We start from the raw sequence: 23,408 nt of genomic DNA, 5'->3' as shown, positions 1-23,408 counted from the left end.
TTTTATCGACATGCAATAATATGACTTTTTTTTTTTTTTTCGGACATACTCTACTATGATGTTTTCCTCAAAATTATACTTCAGTGAATTGTGAACTGTTACATTTCCATACTGTGAATTGTATGTAATATAAAAAACACACCAGTAGTGGAATCAGGAACGATATTGTTTCTATGCTGATGATACGACCTGATAATTATCGCTCGTTTCTGTAAAAAAAATATATAATAATAATGCAATGTCATCAGTCATTGCTCCTCGGATGAAAGCTGCTCTGGGCTGTTAAGCGGCAAATAACATGAAAAGCAGGAGCTTAGTGAAATAATGCTCTGTGTATACTTGTCATCCAACATTGCACTTAGCCGCCAAAATAAACAGAGAAAATACAAACAAAAGGAAAACTAATGGAAGCTGAAGCGTAAAGGCTGTTTTGCACATCAAAACACTCCTCATGATGATCTAGTGCGGAACATTACAAATGAAACTCCCTTAACAGCATTTTGCTGTTCCCTGGGGTACTGAATGAGAAACCTGGATATTGAGCTCACAATTATACATTATGTACCTGTTCACATAGTGACAAGCAACACTATGACAAGTGTGCGTTGCAAAAATCTATTTACATGAACCAGATTAGTAATAATAATAAAGTACAACCCACACTGTCACTTGGTTAAATCTCAAGCATTGTGCTGATTGTAAATACCCCAACATTAAAGTGATTCTGACACGTTATTTAATTGGAAATTAGCTAACCTACTCTATCTTCTAACAAATAAATCTCCTACATTTATCTGTTCCTTTCTTGCATTTTCTCATTTTTAATGAAAGCATTGCTTGAGATTTAACTAAAACTGCTGACATGGAGCATATCACAGGACGTTAGAGTGGCAGGATAAATACAGTCCTCATTATCACTGTTTGTTCTCATCTGAATTCTTTGAGTTTCTATCAGATTCCCTGAGTCAGTGCCTGACATGTTACACCAAGTTAATCAAAGCAGTTCAGGATATTCTTTTGACTTGAAAATACAACACAAAATATAAAAAAAAAAACTATTTGACATTAAACCCAATTTAAGTTAAACTCAATATTCTGTACCATTATTGTGACAAAATAACACAACTTGTATAAAACGACGGCTCACATTCAGGGCCTAGTTGCGCTAACGCTAACCCTAGAGTATAAAAAAGTGCCTTAAAAAAGCAAAAGCTCATCCCTGTAATAACAAGTCCTCAGTGCATAGCATGCCAACAGTTTAAAGTCCAGTTTGTCCGTTGTGCACGCTGCACGTCACCGGTACAACCACTCCATCGGGTTCCCGGTGGGGACAACAGACAGAGGTGAGTATCCCCAGGTTTAGGACATCAGACCTTTGGTGGAGGAACTGGTCTCAGAGCCTATAGAGGACAAAAAAATGAAAATATATTTAATGACTAAACTTTACTGAAACATTGGACATTTTCTGAAATACGTTTATTCTCTTTCTTGCCGAGTTAGATGATTGATACCACAGTCATGTTTAGTACGCTAAATAGGAATCTACATCCAGCCAGCCGATTAGACTGTTATCAGGCTATTAAATAGGCGTTATCAGTCGCTATAAGACCCATAGATGTGGGTCAATAGGGGCCTACTACACCCACCAGTATATTTATCATCTATTCACATGGTAGATCATCGAAAGAAGGTTAAATAACACAACAGCGACCTCTAGTGGCCGTAGTAATTATGACAGGAGCAGAAATCAGGTGCTGTAGTATAGACAGATTGAAACTCCATATGGTGTTGAGGTCAGGTCCGATGGATGATGGATGGGTAACACATGACTTTCACCAAGAGACTGGAGTTTGCATCCCGTGTGAAACCAACAATGTGTAGTTGTCTTTGTGTTCGTAGTTATTTTAACCCTCAACACGTTTTTTCCCTAAACTTAACTAAGTGTTTTTTTATTGTCTAAACTTAAAGAAGTTGTAGTTTTGTCGCCTAAAGCTAAAGAAGTGTTTTTTTGTTTTTGTTCAAAATGTGATGTTTCACAACATGTTAGAACGTGTTGCTTTCAAAGTTTCGTTTTCACTTTTACAACGTAGTAGGTGTAGTAGGCCCCTACTGACCCACATCTATGGTGCTTATAGCGACTGATAACGCCTATTTAATAGCCTGATACCAGTCGAATCAGGTGATCCAGCAGCCAGTTAGTTTAGCTTAGCATAAAGAACAACTAGCCTTGCTCTGTCTGTCCTAACAGCACCTAAAAGCTCACTAATTAACACCTTCTATCATGTTTGTTTAGAGCGCCCAAAAACCACAGAGCCAAATGTGAATTTTTGGTTTTACGGGGATTATGAGTTGGATTATTTCCAAGTGTCAGTAGCGGATTAAACAAGCGAGATATAACTTTAATTTATGAGCATTATGGGAGCTGGCGGGTGGATTTAGTTACCTTTGGAAAGAGCCGGCTGTTTCCAGTCTTGGTGCTAAGCTAAGCTAACCAGCTGCTGCCTGTAGCTTCATATTTAGCAAACAGATATAGTTTATTCATGTCTCTTGGCAAGAAAGCAAATAAGTGCATTTATACCCAGTGAGGTCACAAGTACAGATTATCTTTTTTTTCCTTCAGAACTAAGTGAACTCAAGTCAACGTTTGTTTGTCATTGAATCATTCAGATGTCTGGTTACATCTGAGAAATACTAAACTTGTGATCTTGTTTGTGCTTTTCTTCTGTAGTTTTAATAGAAGTTAACAGGTGGAGGAAACACGTGGCTTCCTGTGGCTGCGTGCACTGTTATAGGAAACGAGAGATTCAGTCAGCATTGCAAAGGTGAGTTTACAGCAGCATACCTGCACTCGGGTGATAGTTACTTACGTTGGCAGCGTGGGACGTGGAACAGAAATCAGTTTAGTTTGGATGCAGCAGTGACTTAAAATTGAATGTTAGTTGTGCAGAAAGCGCATGTTTTTTTTATTCTGTATACATTAACAAGCGGCAACGTGGAAGTGCCAAAAACTGCAGTTCATTGAATGGCTACTGGAGGCTCCAAAAGGGAGTCAGTCCCCCAAACCTCCATGTTATAATGACCCACTTTACAGCAGAAATCAACATGTTTACAGCCTGGTACAAAATACTGTTTTGGTCTCTACAGCTAATTTCCCCGAGCAGCTTGCAGGTTAGAGCCCCAAGTGAATCAATGTGCAGGAAAATGAAGTAGACACTAGATTTTCAAAAAAAATACATAAATATATATATATACATATAAATATACACTACAGTGACACCTGGAAGTGTGAAAGACAAACCGGAAGTAGCGTGGGCTGAGGGAGAGCAGCCGCTTTAATATTAATAAATACGGATCACAATGATAATTTTGACACTGAAGAGGTTGAACATGTATATAGCGTGGCCGCTTTGAGCGATAGGTCACAGGCTATAGCTGCTAGCTCGGCCATGTTTGTGTCCTTTTGGAGAATTTTTCATGCAAATATCGGACAAATAATTTGACTTGCTGTGCAGTTAATTGTACTAAGGTTTGTGCTATAGTTTGGCTGTTCACATGTTGTGTTTTATCCAAGGTGCTTGGAGGTTGCGCTCCCGTCGCACCTGACTTTACTAAGCAACCAAAACCTGCACGCCGTGATGACGGTGATGAGGAAGTTGTGGTAATTTAGCAGTAAAAAACCTCACTGACTAAATTAGACAAAGATAAATGGATTTCCAGCACCGTGAATCCCTCACAGCAGCTTCACTGCTCCATTTGTTTGTGTCAGTTTGAGCTGTTGTGATGTTCTTGGAGGGAAACGGTGAAGCCTGTAAAAACGGTCCGTGTGACCAACCGTAGAGCTCTGGGTCGTCCTATTGTTACAGTAGACTGATATGTCTTTGGCTCCATAAAAACCAAGATGGCCCAAATAGGTCGTTTGTAGGTCATTCGAGGTCAATGCCTATAACCTTAACCATCTTTGCGAGAGTTTTGCAGCGTGACATCACAGTGACTACGTGCACTTCTTCCATACAGTCTATGTGCGTTGATGAACGACTGTCTCACCGGTAGAAAGAGGACTCAAAGACGCGTTATTGGAGTTGCAGTGAAGAGGCATCCAGCCAGGCTCACAGTGACACTCACTTCTGTGATTACACACCTGAAGAACACAAAAGAAATCCAGATGTTATCAGATGTTCTCATGCAGCAGCAGACCTGCTAATGCATTAACATCCAAACTAACCAGTAGCAACACAAACGTTCAGGAACTCTTAATCACACTGTACTTAACTTTACCCAACCTCACTGCAAAAAACATTTACCACACTTAGTCAGATCGAAACATTCAGCCCCACTCCTCTATGATTTTAACGTTCTCTCCATTTCCAATATAAATACATATTTAACAGGTATTTTTTTTATCTGCAAGTGTGTATCAGTCTGATTTGGTGCCTGTAACATTTCTATGACATTTTTTTCAGACAAATTCAGTAAATCTGCACGTTTAACACCAGACGTGTAAATGGAGTAAGTACCATTATATCACAACTCAAGTCTCATCCTCCTCCTCACAAACTTTAAATTCAGGATTGAAGCTTATTTGATGAGACAAACTACTTAAAATGTGTATATTGTGTCTGTCTTTCTTAGCAGTTGTATGCCATACCTGCTAGAGTATATTATATATATATATATTTATATATATCTGACATATAGCGCTGACTTAGTTACACTACATGTCAATATTCACCCATTCACACACTGATGTCAGAGGCTGCCATACAAGGAGCCAACCTGACCATCAGGATCTAATCTAAATACTCATTCACACACCGATGGTTCGAGCAATTTGGGGTTAAGTGTATTGCTCAAGAACACTTGGACATGTGACCGGAGCAGCTTGGGATCGAACCACCGACCTTCTGTTTGGTGGACGACCTGCTTTTGAGGCCTATCTTCATTTTATTGTCAGCTCACATAATTATTGGCTTTTCTTTTTTTTCTATTTCCTTTTGTTTACTGTGCTGATGTGCTTCATCACTTTAGTGTTCATTGTTTTGTTTTTTGGGGTTTTCAACACTTTTAATGTTTTAATGTATTATTTGTGTTCCCTAAAGAGCAAAAAACTAAACTGAACTAAACTGTGAGCAGTGTTGGCGTGTACTTACAACGTTGCCGCTGCATTCTGCTGAACAGTTTGTGTTTCTGTACGCTGTCTGAAGCTCCATGCACTCATTCTGGCTGCACACCTGGAGAGAAACAAGTCAGCGACAAAGACGTTATTGAAATTAATAGACATTTAGATTTAGTGTTCACTAGTATTCCTAGTTACAGAATGAATAATTTACTTCAATTCATCAAGACTTTACTCAGTTTTTTTGATTCTCCGTTCAGCGTGGAGGCATGAGAGGAAAACAACGTTTTCTTCAAGAATTCAAGGTATAATGGGGGGAGTAACTGTTATACAAATGGTCATTTTGTGAGTGAAGTATTCCTTTGAAGAGACTAACTGTTACCTTTCCATCCCCACATTTAGTGCCGGTGTCCACCTGGCCGTAGTCTTTGGTGTAGTCTCCAAAGAAGGCGGCCTTGCAGGTGCCTACTCTGACCATGCGGCCGTAGTTTGGGTTGTCATTACCGCCGTGGCAGAAGAGCTTCCCACAAAACACGTCTCTGCAGAGGAATAGAGGGTCAAATATGAGCTCACAGTCACTTCAGAGACAATCCCTACTAGTTCTGAAAATAAATAAACTCACATTTATTCCAACACAGGTTGATGAGTCAGCATAGTAAGAAGACTATAAGACTAACTAGCTGAGACTCACTCTGGCTGACAGGGGATGTATGTGTTTTCATCGGGGCGTCTGCAGAAGGCGTAGTAGGTTCCTCTGGTGTTCCGGTTGTAGCAGGACGGAGCGGCGTCTGTAGCAGCTGATCACAGGAGAGGATTACACAGTTAACCTGTCCAAAGATCATCTCTTCTCCTTTACAAAGCACAACAAATATAACACGTAAGAGCAGGACACTCACTAGGTCCATACAGTTTGACACACTGGTTTGGCCTCTGTGGACACTGGCCGTTGTAGCAGTACCCCAGACCTCCATCACACGAGACGCCATTCACAGTAAACACGTCCTCGGGACAGGTGGCGCTCTTCCCGTCACAGAACTCTGCCAGGTCACATTCATCCTGCCGCCGGCGGCACTCCCTGGACCGAGGCGAGATCTATATGGATCACATCAGAGTACATTGTATGTAAAACACTATGAAGTGTGCCAGATAAATCGGCATGCTTAGCTTTGCTTAGCCTTAGGTTGTGGCTAATATACACACATTTGAATAATATATTAAATAGTATGTCATTGATTTGATTTGTTTTTGTTTTTATATCAGGTTTCCTTAAACCTCCAATAACTGGCAGCATAAACAGGTTATTAACACAACATTCACATATCAGTGAACATGTTAGCAAACCGTTGAATTATTGAATCCCCATTCATTTGGAGTCGTGTTTGTGGCCACCTAATGAATGTCAGTCTAATGTTCCCACTCTGTTATGTTCAGCAGCAGCTCGTCTCTAACTGACTGTCGGATTTTAGAGCTTTTATGATGAAAACAGAGTCCTGCTGCGGCTGAAAACGGCACCATGAGAGCAGTGGGAGTGGGCCGGACAGCTGAAACGCAGCTGATCTTTCTCTGTAGGTTCATCACTACGAGCGACTCCTTTCACATTGTCACAGTGTTTTCATATCGTCACTGATTCATTGTTGCTATAAAAATATAGATTAGCCATTTCAAGGTGATCACCAGCTGGAGGTCAAAGGTCAGTTAGGCTACTTTATTAAGTAGTTACCAGGGTAAAGGACTAATACAGTGATACTGAAATCTCCAGGAATTTTTGAACATACTTTATATACAAAAAGGCTCTAAATGGAATCATATTTAGTGTCTGATATATTTTTCCACGCAAAAGTTCAATTACCTCGTTAAAAAAAAAATCAAAAATACTCCTTTCCCCTCATTGAAAAATCCAGACACATATTTTTAATTTCTAAGGTTCAACTGCTGGACACAAGATGTCTCCTACTTCACTGTAATCATCTCACACGTACACGTCTTACAAACACTGCACACGTCCAGGTGAAGTAACAATAAGCCAAACACTGGCTGCATCCCAAGTGTCTTAAATGCATCCATGTTTCCCTCACTTGTGTCTCTCCATGCATCCCAGGTGGGAAGGACTGAGATGCAAGTGAGGGAAATGTGGATGCAAATAAGAGACTTTGGATGCTCCTATAGTTTCAACTGGAGGGTCTAACAGTAACCAACAGTCCTCCAGCTCAAATATTTGTAATACCTTAGATTCCCACTAGAGGAGGCTGCAGCAGATCAAACTATTGGATCACCATATCTCAGAAGATTTCATGTAAAGAAGTAAACATTTGAAAAAAAAAAGTCCCTGTTGGAGGTGAAGTAGCATTTCTTCATCCATACTGACCTTACAGTCTTCGCAGCACTCTCCCTCAGCACACTGTGAACCCTCCTTCAGTGTGCAGCTGGTGGCGTTGCAGCACGGGTTGGTGCACTCCTATAAGAACAACACACACCTCATTAGACTCCTGGTGATCCTTCTCTTCATCATGTTGTGTTATGTTCCTTTGAGTGATGTGTGTTTTTTCTTTCAAAATAAGAGCGAGCTTTCCCGTCCCCTTATTAACTCAGCAGACACTGTGGAGACTCGGCAGATACTAGACAAAACTGGATCTAAGTCGACAGTTTGTGAGAACTATTACTCGTTTTCATTTCCCTGTGATACTTGATTCTTGTGGTATTTATATATTAATTGATTTAAATTATCAGAAGAAAATGTTTGTGGTATTGTACCATAATGCTTCTGGTACATTAAAAGGTGCATATGATAACGGCTGAGGTTCATGACTTCAAACCACAAAATGTACCTGTATTGTGATTTTTGTCCTGTGAAAAACTGACTGAAATCTCAGTGTTTAATAATGAGCGTCTAACTATTAAAGGGCAGATATCTCCAGCATCAGGGTTCTCCTGCTGTATGCCACATGGAGCTTGTTGTGCCCTTACTTAATACCAGCAGAAGCAGAAACAGGTCTGAACATGATGATGATTATGATGATTATCACTGGAATGAACAAGTTAGTGGAAATTACAAGTTGTGGAACTGTTCATTACGACTAGTGTTGTGGTTGGAATGAACAAAAAGCTTTAAAAGAATCATCCTGAAGCCACAAAGAGTGAATCAATATTCAAATCAATTCAACTTTATTGTCAATATACTCTCATTTCAAGATGGAGCAACCTGCTAAAAATAACTGTAGGAGCCTTGAACAATTTCCGAAATGTTTGTATTCATGTTAATTAGGTTTGTGATGGTTTACATTTTTTTGGGTATTCGTTAATGTCTATGATATTGGAATTTATTATTTTGCCATTTATTATGTGATCGCGATGATTTGGGAGATTTGGGTCACATGGATATTATGGGTGGTACTCATAGTTAATAATATCAGCTGTTCACCTGGTGCCGGAAAGGGGGAGAGGGCAGCCTAATGAAAGCAGCTGTTTGTGAGCCAGATGTGCTGTGCAGCCTCTCAGACACCAGCACTTCATATACAACCCAAACACCAGATTTCATATCAGGAGTTCACATTAATCTACCTGCTTTCATTCTCTTTTAAAAAGAAGATCGACTCCTAATGTCAAATGTGTTGGTGCATGTCAAATAGCCTCTTTCCAAATATGCCTCTTGGCAAAATAACAAACTGAAAGAGTCAAGATCAGACAGGGACAACAAGATGTACACGCTTACTGTCTGGAAACTACGACCCTGAGGCACACAGGTCTAAAATAATTTAACTCAGTAAGCTGTCAGAACGCTTCACATTGTTATACTGTTATAGATCTTTATAGATATTATAAATTAGATATATTAAGATAGATATAGAGTATATTTAGAGGATTATTGAATATGGTTTAGACCTGCTCTATATGAAATCTTGAGATAACTTCTGTTATGATTTGATGCTGTATAAAAATAATTTGGTATAACTTGCATAGCTTCTGTATTAATACCATCATCAAGGCTTATTGATAACTGAGGGGAGAATATAGGTTTGAATATAGAATATGTTTCCTCCTGATGATGACGAGTGCTTGTTACCTCCAAGCTGCCACAGTCACACTGTTCTCCTTTCTCCACGAAGCCGTTGCCGCAGAACGACGGGGCCTCCAGCGTGCTGTAGTCTGGTTTGTCCAGCAGGCAGCTCGGGCTGCGGTTCAGCAAGTATTTCTCATAGCTGTTGGTGCTGCAGTTGCTGAAGGTCCGAGGAATATTCCGGCTGAAGACAAAATAAAACAGCAACACCTGTTTTCATTGTTAAGTCCAAAGTCACATACTTTGAACTTCAACCTTGTCTATACTTCTACTTCTTTTAGCCTTTCAACACAACCTCAGAGAAACTGTTTGGAGTGAATCTGTTCTTATAGAAACACAGCAGACTTTATGACTTGTCATAGGAGGAAAAGCACAGGTATACATAATAACATGAATGAATTTAATGACTGCGTTATTAAACCCAATCATGACAGCCAGAACAGCAACACGAGGAGCCTGAAACCAAAGCAGCTAAATGCTTTTATTATCATGTCTTTATTTACACCTGTGCTTTTCCTAAGGAGACGTGTCAGAATGTCGTCTGTTAAAGGAGTACGCCACTGATTAATGCTGCACTTTTATAAAAAAAGTTGGACTCACGATGGACAGTTTATAAAAAAAAAATACAAAATCAATGCTGCAGAACCAGAGATATCACCTTTTTCATTCCATGCAGTCTCCTTCCTTGTCTAAACCTGCCGCCTACATTACCCACAATGCAACTCGACTGCCGACAGTTCAGCTAATGTTAGCCGCTAGCCTCAACAGCTACAGAGGTCTGGTGAGATCACTTCTTTCTCCCTCAACCACATTTTTCTCATTTTCAAACTCGTAGTCTTCAGACCCAACCGATGCTGACTCAAGTGACATCACTTGAGGCAATTTATCAGACTCACACAGCTCCCTCTGGAGGCAATAAAGGCTTTATACTACTTTTATGCAGTAGTACTCTCCAACATCTTTAAACAGACTGTGATGTTATGTAAAAAACATGCTTGCTTTTGACTGAGGTTTTGTAACACGGTTTCTTACCTGAGCGCTGCAGCCATGATGCAGCTATCACCAGAACAAGCGCAGCCGCTGGAGTCATCGTGTCTCATGCCCAGGTTATGGCCCATCTCACGAGCCAGAGTTGCTCCCACTGCAATGGCCCGGTCATTGTGATCCTGAGAGGTGAAACTCTTTACATTTAGTTACCTTTATCAGCATTTTACATCCACATGCACCAAGGTTCGCCTGCTAACTCGTGATACAAAAATCTGTTTCCTCAATCTGCAGTTTCTTTATTTTTCGACCACAGTAACGTTGGTAGAGTCTAGACGTGCGTTGTATACAGTTGAAGTCTTTCAAAATCACCATGTGAAAAAAAGTTACACTTCCTCTTTAAAATAATGAATAACAGAATTTTGGTCACTTATTGATGATAGTTGGGAACTTGATTGGCAAAATAATGACATTTAAAGAATGGATTATAGATATTAGGTTGTGTTGTGATACTAAAATAAATACACAGAGGCAGGGAGAGCTCCGTACACTGATACAGAGACAGTTCAGGTTTTACACTTAATGAGATTTGGCCTTTTTTACTCAGAATAACAAGTCTACAGCCTAGTGACCCTGTGAGGCTGGTTTTTGGTCACCTTACACGGCATCATGCGAGAATCACAGCATCACATATCACATGAAAATCCCTAGTTTAGTGCGTCACATGAAGTGGTGCGCCAGCTGCAGTGTATGAGCACAACAGACGACTGAGTCCCCAGTTCACTGTCAGGAGAGTTACTGTAGCAGCCACGATGCTGCGTTCACTGTCTCCAGTTCACCGTCAGGATAGTTACTGTAGCAGCCACGATGCTGCGTTCACTGTCTCCAGTTCACCGTCAGGAGAGTTACTGTAGCAGCTACGATGCTGCGTTCACTGTCTCCAGTTCACCTTCAGGTGAGTTACTGTAGCAGCCACGATGCTGCGTTCACTGTCTCCAGTTCACCGTCAGGAGAGTTACTGTAGCAGCCACGATGCTGCGTTCACTGTCTCCAGTTCACCTTCAGGTGAGTTACTGTAGAAGCCACGATGCTGCATTCACTGTCTCCAGTTCACCGTCAGGAGAGTTACTGTAGCAGCCACGATGCTGCGTTCACTGTCTCCAGTTCACCGTCAGGAGAGTTACTGTAGCAGCCACGATGCTGCGTTCACTGTCTCCAGTTCACCTTCAGGTGAGTTACTGTAGAAGCCACGATGCTGCGTTCACTGTCTCCAGTTCACCGTCAGGAGAGTTACTGTAGCAGCCACGATGCTGCGTTCACTGTCTCCAGTTCACCGTCAGGAGAGTTATTGTAGAGGCCACGATGCTGCGTTCACTGTCTCCAGTTCACCGTCAGGAGAGTTACTGTAGCAGCCACGATGCTGCGTTCACTGTCTCCAGTTCACCGTCAGGAGAGTTACTGTAGCAGCCATGATGCTGTGTGTAGTGTCGCTGACATGCAGCCACTTTCCCAGTATAAGTCTCCACCGCACATGTAGTTTAGTTTAGCAGGTTGTCAGCTGTGTGACTGCCCGGCGTAACTTTAGCGAGTGTCCGACAAACAGTGTGTCCGAGTATGCGGGTTGTCGGTGGCGTTATAGCTGTGAATTAGGTGTAGCAGTCTGTGTACAGTTTATTTGTCGTTGAATAAATGCTACAACTCCAACTCGAGAGACCGGAGCCAACTTCCTGTATCCTGCAACTCCGCCTCAGACTCTCTTAAAGGGACTATTTGTAACTTTCAGAAATGCTTCTTAACAGCGACACCTGTGGCCGTGAAATCACGAAAGTCAGCGTCGGGCTCGCGCTTGCTCGCTCTCAATATACCTGAACGAGCATCACTCAAAACAGTGAGGCGACACAAGTCAGCTAAAAGCACAATATCACTCTATATTTCAGCTGCTTGGCAGTAATGTTAGCTGACCAGACGAAGGTCTCTCCATGAACATGATTTAGATCTGATCCTAGTGTTGGCTTTTCCTGCCTAAGTGCAGGCTGAAGCAGCGGCGCTCTGCAGCGTGTCTCCCTGCTCTCTCCTCCCGCAGCCAGGGAGAGCAGAGGAGACACCGGCACCCGGTCGGTAACGAGAAGGCAACGTAAAGCTCACTTCACAAGACACGGGAAACCTCTGTTGGTCTGGAGGAGCTGCAGCATTTTTTTTCTGCACAAACGTCCACTGTGCATTCACTAGATATTCTCAGAGCTAAACTAACTCTTCTGCAGTGAGGAGTGAGCGCGCGTTCACGTCTAGAGGTGGAGCGAGCTGAGAACGCGCGCGCTCTCTGAGCGAAGGCAGGCAGGCAGAGTTGGAGAGGCAGCGGCCACACGCGAACGCGCATATGTGAGCGTGCATGTGTGACGACCCGCTACATTTATGCGCGTACAAAGTTACAAATAGTCCCTTTAAGGTGGACCAGCTTTTCTCCCTTTAAGTGTCGAGCCGCTCCTCTGAGTTTTGCTCAGCTTTTTAATTAATTATTAATATTTATTTGAACCGTTTAACCGATAGCGTTAATCAGTTAAAATGCTTAATGTCGATTAAACGGTTAATTATTAACATCGCTAGTCTGAACCACCAACAGACGGACGTTACCATGGTAGAGCCATGCTGTTAGTGTGGCTAATATAAATTCCTTGGTTACAAACATTACACCCGGCCAAGACTATATGGTGTAAATAAAAGATGGAAGACGGAACAAATGTTCGTGTCTCTCAGGAAGGAGCTCCTACCTGTACGACTCCAACAGAGTGAGCTGAGCAAAGAGTCCCAAGGAAAGCCAGCCCCACGGTGTCTCCTTCAAAGTCAATACCACTGAAAGACAAGTAAGGATAGTATGAGAAACACTTCAAAAAACAAATCTATGCTGTTCATCCATCCAGATCTCTATTTATACTATATTAAATTGAAATAAAGAGGAAACATGGCTGGATGACTGGCATCAACAGTTCGCCGGTTCTTCGGCTTCCTCCCACAGTCCACAGACATGCAGGTTAGGTGCATTGTTGACTCTAAGTTGAATGTGAGTATGACCGGTTGTCTGTGTCAACCCTGTGATAATCTGGTGACCTGGGTCGGGTAAGTGGTTACAGATAAACGGTGGATGTTCCACGAGGTTTTGTTTGTCTGTTTGTTTGTGGGGAGGAGAGTTTCTTTTAGCAATCAACAGGTGTTGAACAGGTCAGGTCGGCAGCTCTTGAAAGTCAAAAGAAACTTTGAAATATACACATCTGTGACCTCAAATCTAGTGTTGAAGCCAGTCAGGATCCAATTTGCAAGGACACGGAAGTTACACAAGCATGATGTGGAAACTTCCAGCCAGCGTATAGAACATCAAGAACGGATGCACCAAAGTGGTTAAACTTATGAAACAAAACATGAGAGTTCACAGCTTCCTTCTATTTAACACCAAATATAAAGTGAGATAGAGAATGCTGGATTTTTACTGCCAGGTTAGACAGGTTGAGGACTGTTCAGACCTGATGAGATGTGCGTTGTCGTGCTTTTTCCTCTTCACCAGCTCAGAGTTCCTCCAATTCATGAAAGCGTTCAGGTTGGCCCCGGCCGGGGGGGTCACAGAGATCAAGTCACGACTGGACCAGATTTCCAGCCCCACCAGAGCAACGAAGGTCCTCAGAGGCTTGTAGGCCTGCAAGAAAGCAGGACATCACCAAAAAAATAAACCATGAGACAGGTTATGTCTATACACTGTTCACTCCGATCAAAAGCAGGACCAAATTATCAGAAAACGTTGCCGCAAATACAATAAATAAATATGTGGCTTAAACGTAACAAACAGACAGCTGTTATGTGTCATTTGTGATCTGGAATTTGCCAGAAACTCTCTTGGCAAAATGTACAGTGTTACGTCATGCCAATAAAGCCATTTGAATTGACTCACCATATTGACAAAGTTGACAACTTCAAATATCCTGTTTCTCATCGCTGTCCGATCTCGATTCATCTTCACGTACTGAAACATCATGGCATCATGTTAGAGCGAGGTCACATCCTGTTTCTCAGCAGTGGATCCGTCATGAATCACCCAATGACCAAAATAACAACATGATGTGATTCTAGATCGGACCCAAATAGTCCAAAGGTTTTTTTTACATTTACTCACATTACAAAGAAGTATTTAGTCATGTCCTTCACAAGAAGGAGTGCAAAACTAGCCAACTTCCTCTTTTTCTGAACTTTCTGGGTTTTTTTTACAGTAAATTTCCATGTGTGTATCTTACCGCACGGTTATCAGCAACAAGGTAGAGCTCAAGGTATTTCTGTTTCTGGACGATACCCTGGAGGACAACAGAATCAAGCAGATGAAGACAACTTTTAGTTAATGTCCTCTTTCAGCTTTAATTGTCAGATTTATTTCGTCTTGTGTCGTGATTATGAGACTGAAGGAGGTTTTCTTTGCAGGCTGTTATGACAGCAGTGGTGTTACCACTGATCTGGAGCGTCTCCGACTCGTTTGGGGTTCGAAGTCGTCACTCCAGCTGGTGTTGGTGACGCCGCACATTGCAGGTGTGGAGTTCTTGTCATCAACGGTCATCACCGCGTGGTCCCCCTCATCGCCGCCAGAGAGTGGCTCAATCAGGTACCTCTGGGCTGATGTTCTGAAGTAACCCCTGCACAAGATCACGCCAGATCGACGCACAGTTCGAGACACGGTTTTAACTACTTTATATCATATACGGTAAGGTACTTTAATCTATTGGTACCCAATAGATCGGAGGAGTTGTGAGATGATAAAAAGAAAAAACAAAAGTTCTGTGAAACCAAATTTGTATGAATGACTGAAACATAACAAGGAGCCTCAAATAAACACTGCTTTTTGAAAGGGTCACAAGCCAAGATGATTGGTAAACACTGGTTTAATCTTTAACAATGTGTTTTATAAGTTTCTTATATATTTTAAAATCTGAACAGTAACTGTCACATGAATGTAGTGGAGTAAAAAGTGCAATATTTCCCTCTGAGATGTAGAGAAGTAGAAGTAGAAATAAAATGGAAATACTCAATATACCTCAAAATTGTACTTAAGTAGATTACTCGATGATTTAAGGACAACTTTTTTTCATGAAGTAAAGTTAAAGAGAGGACGGTTTGAGGGCTCACCTGAGTCCATCACAAGTGCTGATGCTGACAGACGATTGGCTGTCGTTCACAATGCTGCCATGATAGTAGCAGTGATCCTGATGAAGACAGGAGCATGATGACCAGGTTATCAAATAAGAAAAGGCCAAACTATCATTTACTCACATTGTTCAATCACAACTGTTCAAAGTCAAAGAAATGTTCATGGAATTTGGTCTTAGAAGCTTTAAAAGATGTGGTTTAGAAAAGACAGTTGTACTTTGAGGTACGTTCGGGAAAGTACAAAAACACTTACGACGTCATTTGGAGTAGTGGTGACTCGAGTCCCATCTTCTTGGTAGTAAGTCTCAGTGTAGTCTTTGGTGAGTAATTCCCTGATGATGACAAGATATGAACATAAATGGCCATCATGCCATACTATGGTCTATGATTTATCTGACTTACACCCCAAATGTCCCTGTTGAAAATAACCAATGTGTAATATCTGATTCTGAGTCTGCAGAAATCTCAAAAGAAATAGCACAGCTCAGTGTGTCTAAAGGCAAAGATGAAAACCAACGACATGATAACCATAAATTCTGTGGAAGTCAAAAGAGTAGTAAAAACAGGAAGTAGCTCAGAGACACTGCTACCTCCAATGGAAGGGAGGTAAAACCATACTTATTTCTTTCGAGTTGCAATTCAATGTCTCGTCCTCCCACCGTCATTCCATACTTAACAGTCTCTGGCCTGAGATGCTGCGGAAAGGAAACATTCATTCTTATTTTCCCATAACTAACATCATAGCTTGGCTGTGTGTAACAGCACACACATGTACAGTATCTCCGTGACACTAAACATAGGAACAAGTGAAGACTGTACCTCTGCATGTCTCTTTCTAACTGTGTGAAGTCTGACGGGTCGAACCACCTCATAGTCCTTCACATCTTCAAAGTCGTGACCGTGGCTTTCTGTGGAGATGCAACATACATCACATCACGTTGATGTTATAGGGTATAACAACGAATTTTAAGGTGAATTTAGTAACTGTCAACTAACTAGTCGAGCAGTTAACCCCCTGCTTCCTGTCTTTGTGCTGATTAAGTAGTCTAAATATGTCCTCTTTCCAGAGTTTGACCATATATACGTTTCAGTGTCGTGCTGCCATTGTTCCATCCATTTGTGTTGATAAATCCAAATTCTTTCGTGTTCATGTTGATGTTGCTTTACACTTCAAAACATTTTTTGCATTGCGTTTTGCTTTTTATTTGGCGCGTACGTCATACCTCCGCCCCAAGTGTTAAAGAAACACACAACTATTCCTTTAACAAGGTAAGATAAGGTGAGGGCAGCAAATAAGCCAATAGGTTTACTTTTTCAGTCTGACACACCTCCTGAGACCCGACCTGCTTAAGGAATGACCCCCATCAGGGCCCTGACCCCAAGGTTGAGAATCTCTGCTCTAGCCCCTGACCTATGTAAAAAAAAAAAAAAAGACAGAAAAACAATGGCACCCGCTGCAACCCCAGAGGTAGGGGCTTAATTAAAACGTATGCTGTATGTTAGCAAAACGATTGCAGCTTTCCAGACTGGGTCCTTCAGATGAAAGTTAGTTATAGAGATCGTTCAGTTATTTAATATCAACCTTCACAGCAGGCTGGAGATAAAATCAGGGCCGATTAGTGCACAAATTGTTGCTTAACTACCTGCATGCCCTCTGCTGTACAGTAATTACGGGATTTTCTGTTGCCTCTGCTCACCAACCCATGACACATTCATATGAAGAGTATGAGTGTATACAGTATCAACACAGTAGCAGTCTCTGTCTGAAACCAGTTATCAGTGAAAACCTTATCAACAGGAACACTGAAGGCTTTGTGAGCAGGAAAATGTGTGTGTCCGTATAGTATCAAACTAATCAAGTTAACCTTACATTATAATTTGGAACTTAAATCAAGTGTAACGCAGTGAAGCACACAGAGCTTGTTATATTAAAGATTCAAACACAACATAATGTCTATCAATGAAACTACATGATTTTAAGTATTTGTGTGTTGACGAAACAGCAGACGTTAACATCGAATTTCTATTTTCTTTTTATCTTTATGTTTTTTAAGTTTTTGTCATTCACTTTGGCTCAATTCCTGAATGAGAATATTTCTTCATTTTTTCTCATGTGTGTTTATAGTGGAGTCAAACTGTCCATTACTTGCCATATTAATAAGGAACAAAACATAAAACACAAGTCCTACTTCATGTTTGTGGTATCAGTTCCTCACCAACATTAAGAAACTTTTTGACCAAACTTGGTACTTCCCAGTGAGCAAAAGCATGTCTGAAAGGATATGACTAACTGTTAGTCATGGTTACCTGTGGACAGGTACGCAGTAGCACCTGAGAGGGTGGTGGCTTTGTTGTGATCTGAATTCCAGCCTTGACAGTGTGGCACAATATCAGCAATGTGTTTAAAGTAATTCCCACTCATTGGTTTCGGCTTAGGAAGCATCATTAGATGGTAGCTACTGAGTGTGCTTCCAACGTAACCACAGAAATTAGGGAGGATTTCACAGCAGGCAGGATGAAGACGCACACAGTCGGTATTTCCTTGCTAATCACATGTTGCACAAGCAAATGCATCAGGTCCAAAAAGTTCCATTATCACTGATGCACACGAGGTAAACTCAGCCAAAGGTAGATCAACCACATTTTCAGGTGGAGACAGATATCATTCATTATCCTGAAACTGATGGAAGTTACATGCATATAGTGCCTTTAAGTCTTAAATTTATGATATATCATATTCTATCTGATCATGTCTTTTAGAGCAGTGTTTTTACTTTATGCTCAGGAGCGGAAACCCACAAGTTAAAGTGCTTTGAATAGATAGGAGATGCCAAACGTAGGCTTTAGTTATTAATTAGCCACTGTGCTGAGTGGAGGTAACAGTATCCAGTGACTTACCTGAGGGCTTGAGCGAGGCAATTAGGATGAGGAGCCACAATAGGAGCGTTGGCGTCATTGTCCAAGTGCAGACAGTCACTGTAATAGAGGAGATGGATGCTCTGATCAGGCTTTATGAGTTGTACCTGCATGCTGTGTTGCTGTTCTTGCGAGGCCACACCTTCGCTTGCCTTCCTGAAACCTGTCACAGCTACTTCCTCATTGACAACACATTTACAGCACGCTCACAACCAGCCTGAACACGCCCCTGAGCTTCTCTTAAAGAATGCAGGAAGAATACTGCCCGCAGCATTGTGGTCAAAGCTAAACTTGCAGTCTCCCACATTAGGTTCCATGACATACTTTCATATCTTACAGTTCTCAGGATTATAGAGCAAACACATGATACACATTGTCTGAACAGTAAATCTCCTACCTTGTTGCTGGATCAAATTTTTGCTGCTTCTTCTTTTTTTGCATAAAAGCCATAAATCAGCAGTTTGACTCATCCTGTGTTGTGGTGTCGGGTTGACTCACAGTATTTAAGCCATATGGTAATTTCCACGTACATCACTTGTCACGCTGCCATCACCACACCATACAGTTTCACAGCGTTTACCACATAAAGGCTCCTTCCACTGCCCCTCTGTCCCTCACCCACTGGACACATGCTTGGAGTCCCAAGCAGAGACAAAGCGTCAGAAAACAATAAGGCCAATGTGCACGCTCCCTCGGCGGCAGACCGGGACATTTCAGGACACAGATCAGTGAGTGTGTCAGCATAGTGGAGTTAAGGTGACACCGTGTGACAGTTTCATAAACGTCAAGTGTCAGGTTTTGCTTTCTTATCTTTGGTTTAACACAATAGAGATTCAATTTACAATCAGTTCATGCAGCCCTGAACACTCATTCGTCTTGGTGGGAAAACCATGAGGCGCACACAGGAAGTGTGCTTCCGCTTACGCAGTTATTTACAGCTTAATGCTGTGTTTGCAGTCTGATGGGAATGACGAATAAAAAAATGATCTCTAGTTGCCTCACTGCCTGATGAGACTCCTGATGGTACCGTACATGGAGTAAAGAAAGACGGTTGGATTAGTGTGGTGTCATAAACTTTTGTTTATACACTTGTATGGTGCTCATTCATTTCATGATGCTCCATTCGTTGAGGACATGACCTAAACACTGACCGACTGAACTGAACTGAACCTAAACAACTGAACAATTGCCTCACTGTGAGTGTGGCGGCCACACTGCACTCAAACCAGAAACCACAGTCTCTGGTTCTCTGGCTTTGCCCTCTGGGTGAAAACAACACATCTTGATTATGAGTTCAGATATTATGTAAATCATCACTCCCTCTGGTTCTTAGAGCATCTTAAATCAACACTGACATGCACCTATACTGTATGTAAACTGATGGAGCTATTGGCTGCTATAACTAGTTCTCCTGCCAATACGGGCTGTAAAGAAAACCTCTCCTACTGCAATTCCTATGCAAGCTATGGGGAGGAAATTCACCATCCTTGTGTCGCCTCTTTGTGATTTTATGCATCGTGTCAAAGTAACACAGAGAGGATTTTGTTGCCATGCTAGCAGCTCTGTGAGGCTGTACTGAGGCACAGCATTGCTTTGACCTAAACGCTAACATCAGTATCAGTAAACAACATGCTGATGTTTGGCAGGTATACAGTATGTTTGCCATGAGCATCATCTTCATTTAGTGTTTTGCATTCAAACATTTGCTAATCAGCACTAAACACAAAGAAAAACCTGACCTGATGATGGCGCTATAGATGAAAAGGCAGGTCATAAGAAGACGTAGTCAGGGGACCATGAATGTCTGTTTCAGTGTTTAGTAGGGAGTGTGCTATTCTCATAGAGCATACTTTTAAATGATAATTATCATATCATGATCATATCATTACATATGATCTGAGATATGATATAAGATATGATATACTGCACTACAGTATTAAATTTTTTATGACATTATCATAGCATACTATACTATAACTTTGTAATGACACTTTTTATGGCATACTATATCATGATTTTTTTTAAAATTATGATATGCTATGACATTCTTATGGCATGTTATAGCATCACATGATATGACTTTTATGACACTATTGTATGACATACTATACTATGACATTTGTTATGCCACTTTTTTATTGTATACTATATTGCCAGTTTTTAAGACATTTTTATGACATACTTTATTATTTCTTATGGCAAACTATACTACTACTTTTTACTACTATAGAATGACATATTTTATAAAACTTTTTATGACATACTATATTATTACTTTTTTATGCCATACTTTACTATTTTTTATGACATATTATACCATGACACATTATATGACATTTATTATGGCATACTATACTATGACTCTTTTTTAATTTTTTTCAACATACTATACTATGACATTTTTTTAACATACTATAGTATGACTTTTTAATTTTTTCGACATGCTATAGTATGATGTTTTTTTCTAAATACTACACTATGATGTATAATGTGCAATACTTTAAGGTGTAATTTAATTCCAATCACTGCGCAATATCATATTTCCACCTGTGCAATTGTGTTAATAGCCTGTTTATTGTCAATATTGTTATATTATTTTAATATTCCCTTGTTTAAATTGTTCCAATCTTTAATAATCACCTTATTTATATTGTTCCCCTTTTAAAATGTTTTCGAAATACTACACCATGACATTTTCCGACATACTATACTATGACTTTCTAAATAATTTCGACATACTACAGTACGACTTTTTTTCCGACATATTATACTATGACTTCTTTAAATCTTTTTTCGACATACAATACTATGACTTTATTTTTAATCTTTTTCAACATACTATAGTATGACCTTATTTTTTTTATTTTTTTCGACATACTATACTATGATATTTTTTTCGACATACTATACTATGACTTTTTCGACTTTTTTGACATACTATATTATGACTTTTTATTTTTTTGACATACTATACTATGACATTTTTTCGACATACTATACTATGACATTTTTATTTTTTAGACATACTATACTATGCCATACTATAACTTGTGAAATAGCTCAGTGTGGTATCATATCAGGTTGGGATACTGGAGGTTGTGTGTTTGATCCTTATGCGGCACAGTCTGTTTTCAGTTCTAACTTCTAATGACAAAGTCAAATATACGAAGAGAACAGTCCCAAGTGCGTGTGGCATTGGTGGCTTGGTTGCTAAGTTCCCGGTTCTTTGTGCGGCAGAGCAGGGTTCGATCCCCACTCTCACATCGATGCCCGGTGCCCGATAGTGGAGTGAGATGAGCGTCACCTCCCAGAGTTTAACAGAGATATGGACGTTACTGCTGGCGCCACGACCAGATGCTCAAGGCAGTTGCGGAAACAGTCACCACAGCCATTCAGTACAGCAAACATCGCCCCAGGAAGAAAACCATCCCGTTCTTTAAGGCTTGAGAAAAGCCCCATTCCCTACCATGACGACTGTCGTCGACTGTAGATACACTGATGTAATGTTTCCTTTTGTATTTGACTTCTTCATTTGAGGTTAGTCCTCAAAACCCACAACCTCCAGTATTCATTCCAGATATATACCACACTGAGCTATCTGTAGATACACTGATGTAATGTTTCCTTTTGTATTTGACTTCTTCATTTGAGGTTAGCCCTCAAAACTCACAACCTCCAGTATTCAAACCAGATATCTTCCACACTGAGCAATTTCACAAGTTACGGTATAGCATGTCAAATAAAGAGTACAAAAAAGTCATAATATAGTATGTCAAAAAAAGTCATAGTATAGTATGTTGAAAAAATGAAAAAAAAATGAAAAAAAAGTAATATTATAGTATGCTGAAAAAAAGTTATTGGAGAGTATCCAGAAAAAAAAGAGTCATAGTTTACATTCTTTTTTATTATGATGTGTAATGTGCAATACTTTAAGGTGCAATTTCATTCCAATCACTGTGCAATATCATATTTTCACCTGTACAATTGTGTTAATAGCCTGTTTATTGTCAATACTGTATATATTGTTCCAATTTTTAATATTCCCCTTGTTTAAATTGTTCCAATCTTTAATATTCCCCTTCTTTATATTGTTCCTATTTTTATATTCCTTCTATTTAAATTGTTCATATTCTTTATGTCTGTCTAATTTTGTTTTTCTTTTTTTTACTGTGTTGTATCTTGATTTTAGTTTTTTACTGCTGCTTCTTGTTTCTGCACTATCCCCTTTGCTGCTGTCCACTGCAAATTTCCCCACTGTAGGACTAATAAAGGAATATCTTATCTTATCTTATCTTATCTTATCTTATGACATTTTTCATCATACTATACTTAGAATTTTTTAATTATTTCGACATACTATAGTATGACTTTTTTTCGACATGCTATAATATGACTTTATTTTTTAAAATTTTTTTTAGACATCCTATACTATGATTTGTTTTATTTTTGTTGACATACTATACTATGACTTTTTCGACATACTATACTATGAATTTTGTATTTTGTTTCGCCTTAATATACTTTTTATTTTTTTTTAATTTTTTTAGAAATACTATATTTTGACTATTTTTTTTCTTCGCCATACTATACTATGATGTTTTTTTTTTCAACAAACTATAGTATTACGTTTTTGTAAAAGATTTCCGACATAGTATACTGTGACTTTTTTTTTTTTTTTTTATATTTTTGACATACTATACCATGATGTTTTTTTCGAAATAATATACCATAACTTTTTTATTTTTTAGACATATTATACAGTGGCTTTTTTATTTTTTAAGACATAATGTAACATTCATTTTTCATAATTTTTTTCAACATACTATACTATGAATTTCTTTTTTAATTTTCTCGACATATTTTACCATGATTTTTTTTCATTTGTTTTCTACATACTATACTATGATGTCTTTTTCAACATACTATACTATGACTTTTTTTTAATCAATTTTTTCGATATTTTATACTATGACCTTTTTTATCAACATTTGTTTTTGGACACACTATACTATGATGTTTTTTTCAACATGTGGGAAAGGTGATAAAACAAGTCATAGTACAGTATGATGACATTTTTTTTAAATCCATGGTATAGTATGTTGAAAAAAGTCATAATATAGCATGTCGAAAAAATCAGGAGTTATAGTGTAGTGTTTAAAAAAA

The 23,408-nt window shown here is 39.8% G+C and overlaps 1 protein-coding gene across 1 annotated transcript; it reads right to left on the bottom strand.

The window, feature by feature from the left end:
• Window positions 1-203: 203 nt before the first annotated feature.
• On the bottom strand, window positions 204-18,305 carry LOC119493064 (disintegrin and metalloproteinase domain-containing protein 28-like). Its single transcript, XM_037778077.1, has 19 exons — window positions 18,228-18,305; window positions 16,149-16,237; window positions 15,948-16,024; window positions 15,583-15,661; window positions 15,309-15,385; window positions 14,635-14,818; window positions 14,429-14,485; window positions 14,089-14,160; window positions 13,667-13,836; window positions 12,920-13,001; window positions 10,200-10,333; window positions 9,174-9,351; window positions 7,479-7,568; window positions 6,010-6,205; window positions 5,805-5,910; window positions 5,496-5,652; window positions 5,148-5,228; window positions 4,045-4,138; window positions 204-1,400 (listed from the first exon to the last, which is right to left on the bottom strand). The coding sequence occupies exons 1-19, from the start codon at window positions 18,283-18,285 to the stop codon at window positions 1,360-1,362; spliced, it is 2,022 nt and encodes a 673-aa protein (XP_037634005.1). The 5' UTR covers window positions 18,286-18,305; the 3' UTR covers window positions 204-1,359.
• Between the last annotated feature and the right edge of the window lie 5,103 nt (window positions 18,306-23,408).

This window comes from Sebastes umbrosus, chromosome 8 (assembly GCF_015220745.1).
Source record: "Sebastes umbrosus isolate fSebUmb1 chromosome 8, fSebUmb1.pri, whole genome shotgun sequence".
Taxonomy (NCBI): Eukaryota; Metazoa; Chordata; class Actinopteri; order Perciformes; family Sebastidae; genus Sebastes; species Sebastes umbrosus.
This window is presented reverse-complemented; position numbering and strand designations above follow the sequence as displayed.